At 44.3% G+C, this 14681-nt stretch overlaps 1 protein-coding gene across 1 annotated transcript; it reads right to left on the reverse strand.

The window, feature by feature from the left end:
* Nucleotides 1-4268: 4268 nt before the first annotated feature.
* Nucleotides 4269-14171, reverse strand: Il21 (interleukin 21). The gene is made up of 5 exons (NM_001108943.3): nt 13954-14171; nt 13803-13838; nt 9379-9534; nt 6874-6951; nt 4269-6785 (listed from the first exon to the last, which is right to left on the reverse strand). Exons 1-5 carry the CDS (start codon nt 14098-14100, stop codon nt 6762-6764), a joined length of 441 nt encoding a protein of 146 aa, NP_001102413.1. The 5' UTR covers nt 14101-14171; the 3' UTR covers nt 4269-6761.
* Nucleotides 14172-14681: the final 510 nt, after the last annotated feature.

A 14681-nucleotide genomic window follows, 5' to 3' on the forward strand; every position in this document is an offset into this window, starting at 1 on the left:
TGCACACACCCAAGCTCTTCTGCTTGCTCCATTTCACCTATGTGAGGGTTCTGTGGTCTTAGAGGGCTTAAAATCTTAAGATCATGTCAAGGTGAGGACATCTGCAGTACCTCTGGGCTTCTAATAAATGAAAGAGGAAGTGTGGCATTTCCCTGCTTTTAAGGAGTCCAGAAAAAGAGCTGCAAGCCAGTAGTCAGGTGCTCTGCCTGTGTGAGGACCAACGAGTTCTGTTTTCCCAAAGTTCACACACGGCATGACAGTGGTAGCTTTCACACCCATGCCTCTCTCTTCACACTGATTTATTTAGGGTTATGTGTGAGAGAGAGTGTGTGTATATGCATGTGTGTACAGAAACACGTCTGTGTGTGCAGAGCTGTTTATACGTATGTGCAGAAGCGTGTGTGTGTGTGTGTGTGTGTGTGTGTGTGTAATCGTACATGTGCATGTGCCTGTGCGCACCCAAGTGTCATTCCTCATTTTGTCATGAATATTGATTTTCAGTATCACACTTGAGACCCAGAACAACAATTTGACTTCAGCTATGATAGCTGATCAGTGAACTCCTGAGACCCACCTGTGTTTGCCTCCTTGGCGCTGGGATTACAAACTTAAACCTTTTTTTTTTCCCTAACAAACGTGAGTTCTGGGAATCAAACTTGGGTTTTATGCTTACACAGAAAGAACTTTGTTAATTAAGCCATCATCCAGGCCCTCCCCCACACCCTTTCCTGGCTCTAAAGCTACCTTTATTGTGAGATGATCGTATCTCAGAGAATACCAACTGTTTTGCAGGTGTGGGGTGACAAGATGTATCCCTTTGGAACCTGGCACTTGAAGTGTTTGCATTCTCCCTACAGGGGGCAGCACAGCCTCAGGGTGGAGGGCCACAGTGTGGAGCTCTTGCGAGGAAATCAGAAGTGATGTCATCAGCACAGGCAAGTGCATCTGCCCCGAGACATACCGTGAATGTAACACTGGGGGCAGATCTCCAGCCTTTGTCCATCCTGGAAGGTTAGAATCAGACCTAACCAGCTATTATCCAGCATCCATAACTTTAGAACAGAGCCAAGGCGTGAAACTTCTACTTCAAGCTAGAAAGCTGTTCAGTTCCCTAATTATTAGGGAAGCAGGGTGCTAGACAGTCTGTGGACTGGATAATGGACATCTTCCCTTCCTCCTTGTGGTATCTTTTCCATCCTCACTACCTTTGGCCCTTCCCTCCGCAGCATCAGCCCAGTATCTTTTCTCTCCTCAGGATGGGTTTATCAATCAGCAGATGTCAGTGTGTTGACTCCATTCATGCTGTCTTCTCCACCAAATAATGGCTGGCCTTAAGTGAGTCACATAAGAGAGTGGGTGACTGGAAGCCTCGAAACCACTGACCACCGAGACTGTGAATGTCTGTGTGGGGGGTGAGTCTGTTTGTAGCCTGGAGTTGTCTGTGGCTAGCAAGAACGTTGGAAGGAGGAGAAAGTACCTCTGGGTGTGAAGGACTTGGGGTGTACGTTAGAGCATCAGATTCTATTACTGAGCATTCTCTGTTTAGGATGCAAAGATATCTCTAGAAATTGGACTCCTTTATGTTAAAAAAGCTTAAAGAGAATTCAGTTGTAACTGTGAAGGCAATAATCTAGGTAAAATGTAATAGATGTAAAACCGTGCTTAGCTTCATGGCTCAGGCATAGCCTAACAATACTGAAAACCCTCTCACGATGATTACAAACGTAATCTCTTCTCTACCTTTATGTTTTGAAAAATAAACTTAGAAGGAAAAAGGCCACTGTGACATTAGCAGTGGGGATTTATGTCAGGGCCCTGCAGGTCTGTCCCCTCAGTTCTGTGAGGTTATATTGCCTTGTCTTCTGTGTGTGTCAAGGGTATCTTAGATATTAGAAATTCTGGAGTAATCTCACCTCGCCTGAAGTTCACTGTGCATGGATGGCTGTCAGAAGTAGACACCCAAACCCTTGCGCCTCCAATGTAACTAACAATCCTCAGGTCCCATGCAGTCAGGGCAGTCTGGAGCTCTACCTGCTGTGACCATGCCCCGCCAGTCAGCTCGGTTTCTCTTTCTCTTCCCTTAGGAAATCACTGGCCCCTAGTGCTTTGGTAGTCAATTAATCTCTACTCAGATAGACCGGGCGGTGTACGTTCCTTGATACCTGCCCCAGTGTGTTTTGGGTTCCTGAATGAAACACACGCACATGCACATGCGCACACACTGGGTCACTTCCTAACCTCCACATGACTGATGTACTTTTGATAATCCTAACTCATCACTTAGACCTGTATTCTATCTTGCTGCCCAGGACCAGACCTGTTGCCCTCCAGGGTCAGGGTCCCTGGCATTTACGTGTTGGCTGTCTCTCTGTCCTGCACTTCTCAGGCATGGCAGCTACAGCTTTCCCAGCTTGGTGGCTTTCTCCTTCCTCCTCCCTCAATCCCTTGCCTGGGAATCCTGAAAGTACTGCCTCTGCCTCCCTTTGTTGCTGCTGGCAACTTTATTCACCAATCAAAACCAGCTGGGGGCAGGGACCCTCAGCGGCTTACATGCAGACATGCGGATTCCCATGTAATTTTGGAGATCCAGTTAACATAATACAAGCATTAGACCAAGTCCACAACACCCTAGTTATTCAGAGAAACCAGATACATAAACAGACTCACGTAGACACAAACATAGGTACACACACACACACACACACACACACACACACACCTCCTTTTCTCTTCCTCTCTCAGGTTATGAAAGTTTTAATACTCAAAATTGTCACTTCTGCTGGTGTATTCAGGATAAAAGAACTCTGCACACACACACACACACACACACACACACACACACACGCACACAAACGCACACACATACACACAGTCAGGAGCATTGAAGCCAGCATGGGCTATGTACTGAGTACCAGGCCAACCTGGGTTACAGAGTAAGACCCTGTCTTCAGAAAGAAAAACAAAAATTTAGAAGTACAAATGCCCTCGATGGGGTTCCCCTGGAATGTTGGGGAAAGAATACCGATGTGCCCGGAGTCCACTGGAAAATGAAATAGGGTGGGAAGACAGAGGGAGACCAAGTATCCCTAAGTGGCATGGGAACTGTTGGGGTCTTTGAGTTGAGGGAGGGACATAGTGTGATGTTTCTGATATGTGCATGCACCACAGAGCACATATGGAGGGCCAGGGGACAATGTGCGGAAGTCCGTTTTCTCTTTCTACATGTGTGGGTCCTAGGGGTCCAGTTACGGTCAGCAGGCCTGGCAGTGAATGCTTTCATCCGCTGAGGCGTCTCACAGGCCCTGAGGGTTGGCTTCTAAAGGAGTTATTCAAGTTGTTTTATTACAAATAGCTTTTAGTGCAGAGCAAGGACAGGGGCAGAGAAGTTGCTTAGGAAGGCTCTACAACCATCCAAGTAAGAGGTCCTGGTGGCCTCAGTTTGGTGACTGATGGGGTGAAGCCAGAGAGGGGAAATGACTCCAGTAGCTATGGAAGGTGTTTGAAATTTTCCCAAGGCGAGCAGCCAGAGCCAATGTTTGAATCTGAAGTAGAACACAGATAGGTGTGCACTTCATGGGCAGGTTCTCAAGCAGGTAGAGGCACCATGTTTTGCTCAGCCCCTGGCTCCAGGTTCCAGGGACTCAGTGGCCAGGGCTCCAGAGAAGGTGAGGACCCAGGGAGGGGTCAGGAAGGCCTGGCTTTACAGAGACAGTAGGAATTTGATGGTTCTCGAGCTATGTGACCGGTAGTAAATGCTGGGTTTCCATGTGTGAGAGTCTGGGCCGTGGCCCTGAGAGTGACAGTGGGTAAAGGACACAGGTGCTCACACAGAGACGTTCAAAGTTCTGGGAGCCTCCTGGTGAATCCACCTCACTGCAGTCACCCGAGAGGGGAGCAGAAATTACCAAGGAGCACAACTAAGGCCTTGATGAGCACAACATAGTAACCCACAGATGCAGATTAAAAAAAAACATTGAAATTAAGAGACACACAGCCAAAAGGGAGCGACATGAACCCAGGAGTGTAATCTACATGGAACACATGTGTCGGAGAAACAGGCAATTTTCAGCCACTTCAAGCCTGCCAGGTATTCAGAGGGTGGTCTGCAAAGGAAGTGGGGTCTTTGAGCAAGAGCAGGGGATGGTTTTATTTTGGTGGCAGTGAACAAAAACTACATCTATGCTGTAGCCTTAGAAAACCTGTGCACCCAAGTTTTCTGCCAGGATGGTCGCATTAAGGACATTCAGAGATCACAACAGACAGTTGTACTGACTGAGTAGTATTTAATACGATCATGTCTTAAATAAGAAGCCATGAATACAAACATTCAAAACCAAATACATAATAAATAATCATTAAGTTATAAAGTACATCATTCATATTAAAACTAAATTCTCAGATGTGACTGTAAATAAAACAGAGCAGTAACATAGGTCAATAATGCTATAAATTTATTCACATATACAAAGAAAACACTTTCAGCTACACTATTAACAGCCATAACTGATTTTCTCTGAACTCTCATGACCTACAGCAATGTCTCTCTCTCTCTCTCTCTCTCTCTCTCTCTCTCTCTCTCTCTCTCTCTCTCTCGCCTTTCTTCCTTCTTTCTTTCCTTTTTGAGCAACTAAATATCACACTTGGGATGAAATTTAACTCATGAGTGTGGTCAGGTGCTCTTGTAAGTGTACTGGAAACATTAAAACTCAGACATATAAAGCTCAAAAAAAAATACAGAATAGACTTAGGAAAGTCACACATCCTTGTTCTATAGATAGGAAAATGAAAACCAAAAAAAGCTTACACCAGGGGCAACCTCCATGTCAACAGTGTATCAGGCCCAAGGTATTGCCACCCACAGAGAACAAAAATGTCAAGGACTGGCTGAGTCTCGAGCACAGAGAGGTTCAAGACTGCTGTGCAAGACTTGCTCTGTCTAGTTAGTAAAGCATCGCTTGGCCTTGGCTAGTGGAGAGGCCTTTAGGGCTTCCGAACTCTGCAAGCTCTTAGCCTGTCTGCACTGAATTAGTTGTACTTCTAGAGTAGAAATAGTCAATGGTTTAAAAGCCTAGAACAGATTTTTAACAATAAACACACCAAAATAAATATGTCGTCTTAAATATAAAAATCACAGTGTCAAGAAGTCAACAGTTATACAGCCAGAAATAGTCACAGAATAAGACACAGAGAAGCTGTCCCTCTCCATCATTGCATCTCTACTTCAGCTTCCCAGCAGCAAATTCAACAACCCATGCTAGCACCGTCAGACACTTAAGTGGGCTAGAATGTCATCAAGAGTCGCACATTCACAGTTACACCGTTTCTTTGCAATACATAGTTTAACAATTTAAGAAAATACATTGTTTCTGATTGTGACACTTTTCTGGGAATCAATTAATAATAGTCAGCTCTGTCTTAGAGCAGTGTGCTGTGTCTGCGCTTGTTTTAAAGGTACTTTTAAATACAGATACTTTTTTCTTGGAGCAAAGACTTCCCCCAGGTCATGCCTGGGATCTCAGATCCATTTTAACAGTAAGAAATTTACAAAGAGATTATACTATTCCAGGGGAAATGACTTTCTAGACTTTTTAACTTGCTGTTGAAACATACTGTTGGAATTGATATCAAATGGTGGAACCATTTGCTCAGTGTAGGCTCTGTGGTTAAAAGATCAGAATGGTAGGTAAAGGTCCGTTTAAAACCGGGACAGAACCTCTGGTCTCTTGACTTATCTCCTGATTTCGACTTTAAATACATGATTGAACTTAACTTATCAAAAGTGTGCACGTGATGTGTCTTAAATGCTGAACTTGTTGGAAATGCCTGTTCTTAGAAGTTTCATTTTACGCATCAGAAAGGAAGGAAAGGATGTGGGAGAGGAGACTGAGGCTGGAGTTAGCAGATTCCTCACAGCACACCCATAACCACTGGAGGTGAGCGCTACAAAACTGGAGACTATATTTGGCTCCAGAAGACTGGTGATATTTGGTTACCTTCTTCACAAGATTACACTATTAGCTTATAAAGGATCTTGACATTGAGAGGAAGGCAAGTCAAGCCTGCTTCTTAACACGTCCTTCCCGCTTTAGAAAAACAGTGAAGGCCAGGGGTGAACCTCATAAATAGGTTAAATTCTACCATACTTAAATATTTTAATAGACCTAATCAAGAAGAAAAATTGTTTGTGCCCATCAGGAGAAGCTGTCCGGTAGAGAATAAGTAGATCAGTTATCACTGGGCCAGATGTTAATGTAACGAGTAAACCCTTCAGACATGCTTTCAAGTACAAAGATTTTCGTAAAGAATAAAGACTTCAGTCTTCAATATAATCTTATGCTTATGTATTTTCAGCTTACATCCTTCAGTTAGGGTCATAATAGGTCTTATTCTTGCAGACCAACAAGTTCTCTAGCCTTATTTTTAGTTAAAATTTTTAGTTTTCCCTTTCTGATCAAAGAATGTCACAGTCGGGCAATAAGATGAAGCCACAACGTGAGAAGTCCCAGAAATCCTGTCACCACAATAAGCTGGCTCTTGCTGAGAAGAGATTTTCCATGTTGACAGCATGGAGTCTGTGCAGGGAACCGCAATATCTGCACAGTAAGTGGGCAAAAGGATCTTAATCTGCAGCTTTTCTTAGTTGTTCCTATCATAATATATCGTACTTCTCCACTCAGAATCCCAGGAGGAAAGATGTACTCCTGTGTTTGTGAGCGTCTATACTGTCCGCTGTCCTCGGGAATCTTCAGGTCCTATGTGTTCTAGGAAAGATGCTGATGAATCATCTGTGGAAACGACAGCCTGTGAGTCACTGGGCACAAGAGGCAACCCGGAGACAGTATGGGAGAGAAAGAAATTCATTTAAGGGCTTACCTTTTGAAGGAGCCATTTTAGTCTTTCAAGGAATTCTTTGGGTGTTTTTTTCTCATACAAATCACAGGAAGGGCATTTCTGGAAATCAAATAAATAAATAAATAAATCTTTAAAAACTTTTAAAATTCCTTTTAAATACTTTGTACTTCATAAAATACTTATGTAAAATGCATTTCTTCTCTTGCAAACATAAGTCACATTCAGTAACAAACAGGAAAAATTCTGTAAAATCGTTCTGGAAACCACTTGTGATTTCATCCTCAGAGACAACTCTGGTATTTTAGTGTTTAAACTATTATATGGGGGGTTCCTCCTCCTCCTCCTCCTCCTCCTCCTCCTCCTCCTCCTCCTCCTCCTCCTCCTCCTCCTCCTCCCCCCACTCCCCTCCTCTTCCTCCTCCTCTTCTCCTTCTTTCTCTTCTTTTCTCCTTCTCCTCCTCCCCCTCCCCCTCCTGCCCCTCCTTCTCCCCCTCCTCTTCCTTTGCATTCTTGTTGCCCTGCTTGTTATGCCTGTTTGTTGTTAGTTTATAACCAAGTACAAGGGTTTCCTGGGCCTTAGATAAGCTTTCAGCACAGGATATGTGGCAGCTGCTTTGTTTTCCAGCACAGACAGAGCACTTACTATTTTTGGATACAGAAGTGCTGTCCCCTTTTATGTACAAGTCTACAGAGATCATCTGAGCAGATACTGTTTCATATGTGTCAAATTTCTAGAGTTTATTAAGTAGACTAAAGGGATAAATACCTCAAGGAATATACATTGTAAAACATGTTTCCTCTTTGAGCTTCAGCCAGTCTTACACTGTTGGGTACTGTTTCCATAATTTAAGACAGGATTTCCTCTTTTAAGGTCCATTCCCTTGATTACTAGGGATCATAGGAGTGTGGCTGGCTTTCCTTCCTTCTCCTCAGTCTCTCTCCCTCCCTTCCCCTTTCTCCTTCAGTTTTATGCTCATTCCTGTTTTGTTACCAAAGCAGCAGGCTGCTTCTCAACCCTCAGTCATGTGATGTTACGGTGAGACCATTGGAAGCAGCACAACAGCTGTGTTCTTCCTCATCCTGACCAGCTGTTTGTGAAACCTGGAGAAAGTCGGCCTCTTAGCTCTCACTTTCCTCACCTCTACATGAAGAAGCTTGGTGTGGAAGAGTTGGGTTCCAGGTCTATAGCACACAGCTCCATTTCCTAAATCTCTTGCCCTGAGTTTCACAGCCCTGAGTTTCAGTGCGTCCCCCACCCCCATTTCTCTTTCCTCCTGCTTTCCTTCCTTTCCTTTTCTCCCTCCCTCCCTCCCTTCCTTCCTTCTTCAAAACTTTGGAACAGGTCTCACCCTGATAACCCAGACTGTCCTGGAAGTCTCAATCCTCCTGTCTCAGCTTCCTGGTGCTGACCTCACAAGTATGCACTACCTTCTCAGGCAGTTCCTTTCTTTGTGGAGAAAGTTTCAGAGGGACGTTTTCATATAATAACCAGGCCAAGCAGTCAGAAGAAACAAGACTCCTTTTTGCAATGTAATTATGATTTCATTTTAGCCTATGTGGCATTTCTTGAAGGACAGACAACCAATAAATAAGGCAGAGAAATGTCGTTTATGTCCTCTCTGCAGGTTTTGATTAATGTTTGAATTAGTCAATTCTTGAGTCTCTGAATTGCACAAAAGTTGACCAAAGAAGATATACAAGGAAATTCAGGGTCCTAAAGAAAACAGGAACCTGGACTGTCCTGCCCCATGAAAAGATGCTCCCTTTTAAGTTCACTGTTCACCCTGCTTTTGCTTGGGACAGTAATATTTTAATCTTGGTGTTGTAAGCTGTTCCCTCTTCTTGTCAGATAGCTAAAATCTAGTCCCCAATGATGCCACAAGCTATGGCCAGCACATGGATGAAAGGGAAATATCTCTTAACTTCGAACACATTCTTTTCCTAATGGCTTCTTCATCCCAAAGCTTAACACACTGCCAGGGAGTGGTAGCCAGTTCTAGTTGGGTTTCTGGACAGTGAAGACTTAACAAAGGCAATGCTACTTCTCTTTTTCTTTTTTTTTTTTTCCCGGGGCTGGGGACCGAACCCAGGGCCTTGCGCTCGCTAGGCAAGCGCTCTACCGCTGAGCTAAATCCCCAACCCCTGGCAATGCTACTTCTCAAACTTCACCTTGTACACTGCGGAGTAACTCAGCAAGAAGGTGGGAGGGGCTCTAGCTGCATGGACATGTGAAGCAGCGTATGTTACAGCTAACAATCTTCTCACTGCTATAGACCTCCTTAAGTTGTACCCATCCTTTGTGTCGCTGCTTAAGCATCATTTCCTCAGGGAAACCTTCAATTATCCCTCACGCTGGTCCATGTATATTTCTTTTAAACAATTAAGAGGCATCTTAGAAAGCTTGTCATAAATAAAAGTATATCACTTGTTTGACATCAAAAAAAAAAAAAAAAAACTATGATACAGATATACATGCTCCGTGGGAGTGACAACTGCCAACAAGAAAGATGACAAAGGACAATCTTACAGCCATGTGCCTCTGTTTATTTCCTGTCCTCTTAGCAGGCAGCCTCCTCCTCAGCTGTGCCAACAAGTCGTTGATGAATGTCTTATTGTTTCCAGTGTTTGATGGCTTGAGTTTGGCTTTCTGAAAACAGGCAAAAGCTTCGTGCTCACATTGCCCCTGAAGGACAGACAATTAGCATACGTCAATGAACATTGTTAGAAGTTAAGAAGGATCCTCCAACCCGTAGCTTCTGCTTGTACATTTGTTTTGGACATTTGTTTTAGGGGCTTCATTAGGCCTGGTCATATGTCCAAAACTGCAAAAGATAGTTTTTCCCCCACTCAGACAGCTTCTCTGTCTGGGAGAAAAAGGAGCCATTTCCTACCGCACAGAGACAAGCAGGGCCTCAGCCTTCGCAATTTTCTATGCCTGGTGCATGCTGATGTCACTCTGAGGTTGAAGCAGTGGACACAAGCTTTGTGGGGCTGGATGTGAGTGAGTGTGTGTGTGTGCATGTGTGTGTGCATGTGTGTGTGCATATGTGAACCTGACGTGTATGTGTGTTATATGTGTGCATGTTTATATATGTGTACATGTGTATGTGTGCACTCGTGTGCATGCGGGTGACTGTAGCGGTGTAGGAGGTATTGAAGAGAACCCAGGGACACACATATATAGGCAAGAAGTCTACCACTGAGCTAGCAGACAAGTCTTTCTATCTGTGACAGAGAATTTCGTTTAGGAGCAGTCACTAAACTCTGAGGCTGTGAATTGTGACCTGTAGCAGTTTTGTGGAAATGATCCAACAGTCTGGCTAAGAATCTTTGTCACTTCCACCCTCGCTGCACACAGCATGGGTGGTGTGCCTAGAGCAGCTCTGTAATCTGCAGTGCCCAATGCCAGTGCTCAGTAACTATGTGTGGAGTCCATTAGTAGGTGAATGAGTTTGGACTGCTCCACAGTACAGTCTAAGAGGCATTTCACCTGCTTGAGAGCCACCAGACATCTTGTAACATCTCAGTCATAGACATGTCTGGGTAGGGCAGGATTCCCCATAAAGGGTCAAAACAGACGTTAAGACTTGCTTAACCAGTGGGAAGGACAGCCTTCTTTAGAAGGGCTGTGTCAGAGACTTGGACAGGTCAAACATCCACGGACCAGTGAAGAAGCCAAAATCATAACAACGGAATGCACTGGAAGAACACACTGGGCAAGAGCTTTTCCACTGAGGTGAATGAAGCCTTGGCTCATCAGAGCCACATCTGAAACCATCTTAACTCTGATCCTGGAGCTCCTGACTGGTTGCTATTTCCTTTAGAGTGTGTGTGTGTGTGTGTGTGTGTGTGAGAGAGAGAGAGAGAGAGAGGGGGGGGGAGGGAGAGAGAGAGAGAGGGAGGGAGAGAGAGAGAGAGAGAGAGAGAGAGAGAGAGAGAGCGAGCTGTTTTCTCTGGAAGTTTCTTCATCTTCTTGTCACCGATGTTCACTTAAGCCACTGACTTCCACCCAGAAGCCTCCCTCCTTCCCAGCAATCTTGCCGGAATCTTCTCAGGGACAATCAGCTGAAAAGCAGCAGCCTGCTTTGCATTTTCCAACCGTGCACTTGGCCACCGTGGATGTTGACTAATAACAGGAGCCCATCAGCCTTGCTTTGCATAGGTAGCAGCAAGCCCAGCACGGCTTATCTAGTTCCTTCTATCAGGTAGCCTGTCACTAGGCCTTCCCATGTTTGCCAAAATGCTTATTTAATAGAAACTATTTATAAATGTTAATTATAGCACTTTTTTTTCCTTGAAAACCACATGTTCATGCTTGTTGAAGCTTTTTTTCTTTTCTCTTCTTTTTGACCACAACCGGCTTAACTTACTGGAAAAAATAATATTCATATTTAAAGGGGTAAATTTTCCAGCTGAAACTGAAAACGCTAACTGCTTCATCTGTGATGATCTGAGAAACCAGCATTTCTCACAGAGGCTTATTTTGCTGAGTTAACATTTTCATTTGCACACTGCAAAAAAACTAGGTTCCAAAGAAGCTTGGGGAGGGGTCGTAAGAACAAACTCCCAGAGACTATTCTGCCAGGAATGGTCAGGCTCAGTCATCAAAGCCAGACTAGAGGAGAGTTATGACATCAGGATGTGGATGTGCCACTGTCCCTACCCTTCCCTGTCTACTACTGATAAGACACCTGTTTGGTCTTGTCCTACAGGAAGCAGCCTGTCTCTAGAAATGTGTGATCTGGGATAAGACCCTCAAGCTGGATTTCAGAGCAGGTCAGAGGCTGAAAAGCAGTGGAGAAACGTGAACTGCAGAGTGACTGAGGGTTGGGGAGTTGATAGGGAGATGGAGGGAACCCTGGGCCTCTGAGCCAGCACCAGAAGATAATCATGCCCGTGTTTCCTGGCTACTTTTCTCAGTGGGGCCTCAGTGGAGAGTGTGAGGAATTTTCTAGACCTCCTTCACTCCTGCAGACTGGAAGGTACAGTAAGGAAGCAAGGAAAGGAGGTGAGAAGCCACTCCTCACCTTAGCAGAGAAGAGATTTTCAGAAAAGGCACACCTGGCTTGCTAGTTCTACAACTGAATAGCTGAAATGTAAGGTTGATTTCTTACAGCCCATTTCTGACAACAAATAAAGTATTTTTATCTTTTGGAAGGAAAGTCCTGGCCAAGTCAGCAGCTGTTAGGTGACCAGGGTTTCCCAGTGACACAGGTATATTGGACTGGATAACTTTGTTGTCAGATCCATTCCACACATTCATTCCACAACATTCACTAGCATCCCTGGCCTCTAGGGACCAGACGCCACCCTCAGCCCATTCCCAACTGTGCCAACCAAAGGTTCCCCACATAATGTCAGCTTTCACCTGAGGAAGGGCAGCAAACCCTCGGATAAATGAGAAAAGGAGACACAAGAGGGAGTTGGCGACAGAGCTCAGTAGCTTTGTAGAATTTGTTACAGACCCTGCTTTGGATGCTAACTCTGAAAACTTGGTGCATCATTTCTGCAGCCCTTACTTGTCTTCCTCTGTCTTTACATTGCCTGCCAGTGTAGCTTGAGGGCGTCAGTTAGAGCAATGCTCATGGCTGCATAGGCAATTCTGCTTGGTCAAATCATCGGAAAGATGCAGGTTCACTGAGACAAATCTTCTCAAGGAGATGTAAGATTTTCAAACATCTTCCGTTAGAAGATAGATTATAAGAGACTGGGAAGAGCATGGAGGGAGAGGACAGAGGGACCAGACTGTGCATGTATCCCACAGGGGACTCATTAGCTTGTACAGGTCTTGTGTGTTAGCAATGTGAAGGTGATAAAAATTAAAGTGACTACTGGGAAATTCAGACTTAAAAGCTATTCACTAAGAAAGTGTACCTGAAAAGTACTCATTGGGTCAACTCAGCTGAAGGTGAGGGATTTTCCTGTGTTCTACTTTGCTGCAGGCAGGAAACCCGGGAAAGAGCTCTACCCCCAGTCATCAAACACGGTGCGTGAGATGCTGAAAATTAGGCGCATTGAGAAATATTCTCACTTATTGGAAATGTCCTCTCAATAAGTGGGATGTGCTACTTTCTGTTTAGAGGCTGCTCATTAGAAAGGACCCAGTAAACCCAAGAGTGGTCATGTTCAGAGGCAGAGAGTGAACTGTGGAGCAGAGAGGCGGTGTGACTCACTCACTTTCTAAACTTTTACGCTGTCATTTACCATAATTCTCTTCTTTGAATGTCTCTGTGCGGTGCCCTCATTACTGGCAACACTCTCCTAGTTTTCCTGATTTGTACAATTAAAGGTCTAGCCGTGTGAGTGTTTCCCCAGTTTCATTTGCAATGCTAGGGTACCAAACCGAAGGCCAGAATAAAGACATTCTCGGGGGAGAGACAGCTATGAACGCACGAGGGCTGGAATGAGCTGTAGAGGACCACCCTTTGGAAAGACTTCATCAAAGGCTAAAGACAAGGAGGCTCACGGAGGCCCAGGTACATGGGAATTGCACACAGAGACTTGTGATTTCTGCACTCTGCTCTCTGCCTTCCTGGCAATCTCATTCTTTCTTTCTTTCTTTTTAAAAGATCTGTTATTAAAACGCAAATGTTGGCTCTTAGCTTAAATAGATTACAGAGAAAGCTACAGAGTCTTCATATCCCAAGGCTCTAAAATGAGAAATATCAGTTCTCACTGTTCAGAAACTGATCCCAGCATAGCCTTTTGTCGTGGTTGGTTTGTCTTTAAAACATGTATTTTAAAAGGATATGTCATATGTCATTATAAGGATTTATAATATGTCATTGTTTGATTCACTAGTAAATCTATGGCCAAAATGGAAATGAAAATTTTGCCAATCATTAATTCGCAAAGTCATTGGAAATAAGCATAAATAATCATTCTACTGACTTGTTAGACTTTAAACTTAACATAAAATACATTTTCAGAAATAAATTCAATTGATCTTACCTTTACATCTTGTGGAGCTGTTAGAAGTTCAGGATCCTAAGAAAATTAGCCAAAGAGAATTAGTTCTGAGTTGGTGGTGCAAGCCAAAAGGTTCCTTTTGCATTAATTAAAAAATATCCTTTAAATTGCATTGTGACAAACATGGCCTTACCAAGTCATTCTCATAGATTTTCAGCTGTTCAACAATGTCCATAAGGTGACGAAGTCTAATCAGAAGGTGATCTGGCCTTTGGGGGCTTGATTTATGGGCCACGGTCCCCAAGAAGATGAGTATCAGACAGACAAGGGTCCTCTCCATGCCACCAGACCTGGGTCTCCAGCAGCTGATGAACAAGGCCTTGGTCTGGTTCTCACTTCAACCTGACTGTGGACAGGTTGTCTCTACAGCTACCTATTTATTCATCCCTCGAGAAGAGGCAAAGCCCTCCCATTGCAGCCTGGAAATCTTTGTACAGTGTAGAGTGAGTAACTCGTTTTTCTTTTCCATTGGCTAGGTATACGTGTGCGTGTGGGGGCAGGGATGGATAGAGTCCACGAAATGTGCCCCATCTGCATCTTATACAGGAAAAAGAGACACAAGGGTGAATTCCAGTTTTCAGCACTCCTCACCAAGGTGTGTGTGTGCATGTGTGTGTGTGTGTGTGTGTGTGTGTGTGTGTGTGTGTGTCTGTCACAGGAGGCACCATCATTTCAGAGAAGTAAACACAAACACTTTGCTCATTTGCTCTGCATCCCTGGCACCTTTCCTGGTTTGTCTGACAGTCATAAAGGCACTTCTGCAATGAGTAAAGTGGCGGCATGCCCTTTGTTGGAACTTTTCATAGGGTAATGACCATGCTTTCTGACTGAACCATCTATCCTGTATTCCATTGCAAAGAC

This window comes from Rattus norvegicus, chromosome 2 (assembly GCF_036323735.1).
Source record: "Rattus norvegicus strain BN/NHsdMcwi chromosome 2, GRCr8, whole genome shotgun sequence".
NCBI classification, from domain to species: Eukaryota; Metazoa; Chordata; class Mammalia; order Rodentia; family Muridae; genus Rattus; species Rattus norvegicus.

What these genes read in the sequence shown, in the direction of transcription:
- Il21 (NM_001108943.3), bottom strand. Translation starts at nt 14,100, where the DNA reads ATGGAGAGGACCCTTGTCTGTCTGATACTCATCTTCTTGGGGACCGTG. An exon ending in AAATCTATGAGAATGACTTG is followed by an intron (nt 13,839 to 13,953) that starts GTAAGGCCATGT and finishes TAATTTTCTTAG; the next exon opens with GATCCTGAACTTCTAACAGC. An exon ending in TAAAATGGCTCCTTCAAAAG is followed by an intron (nt 6,786 to 6,873) that starts GTAAGCCCTTAA and finishes TCGTTTCCACAG; the next exon opens with ATGATTCATCAGCATCTTTC.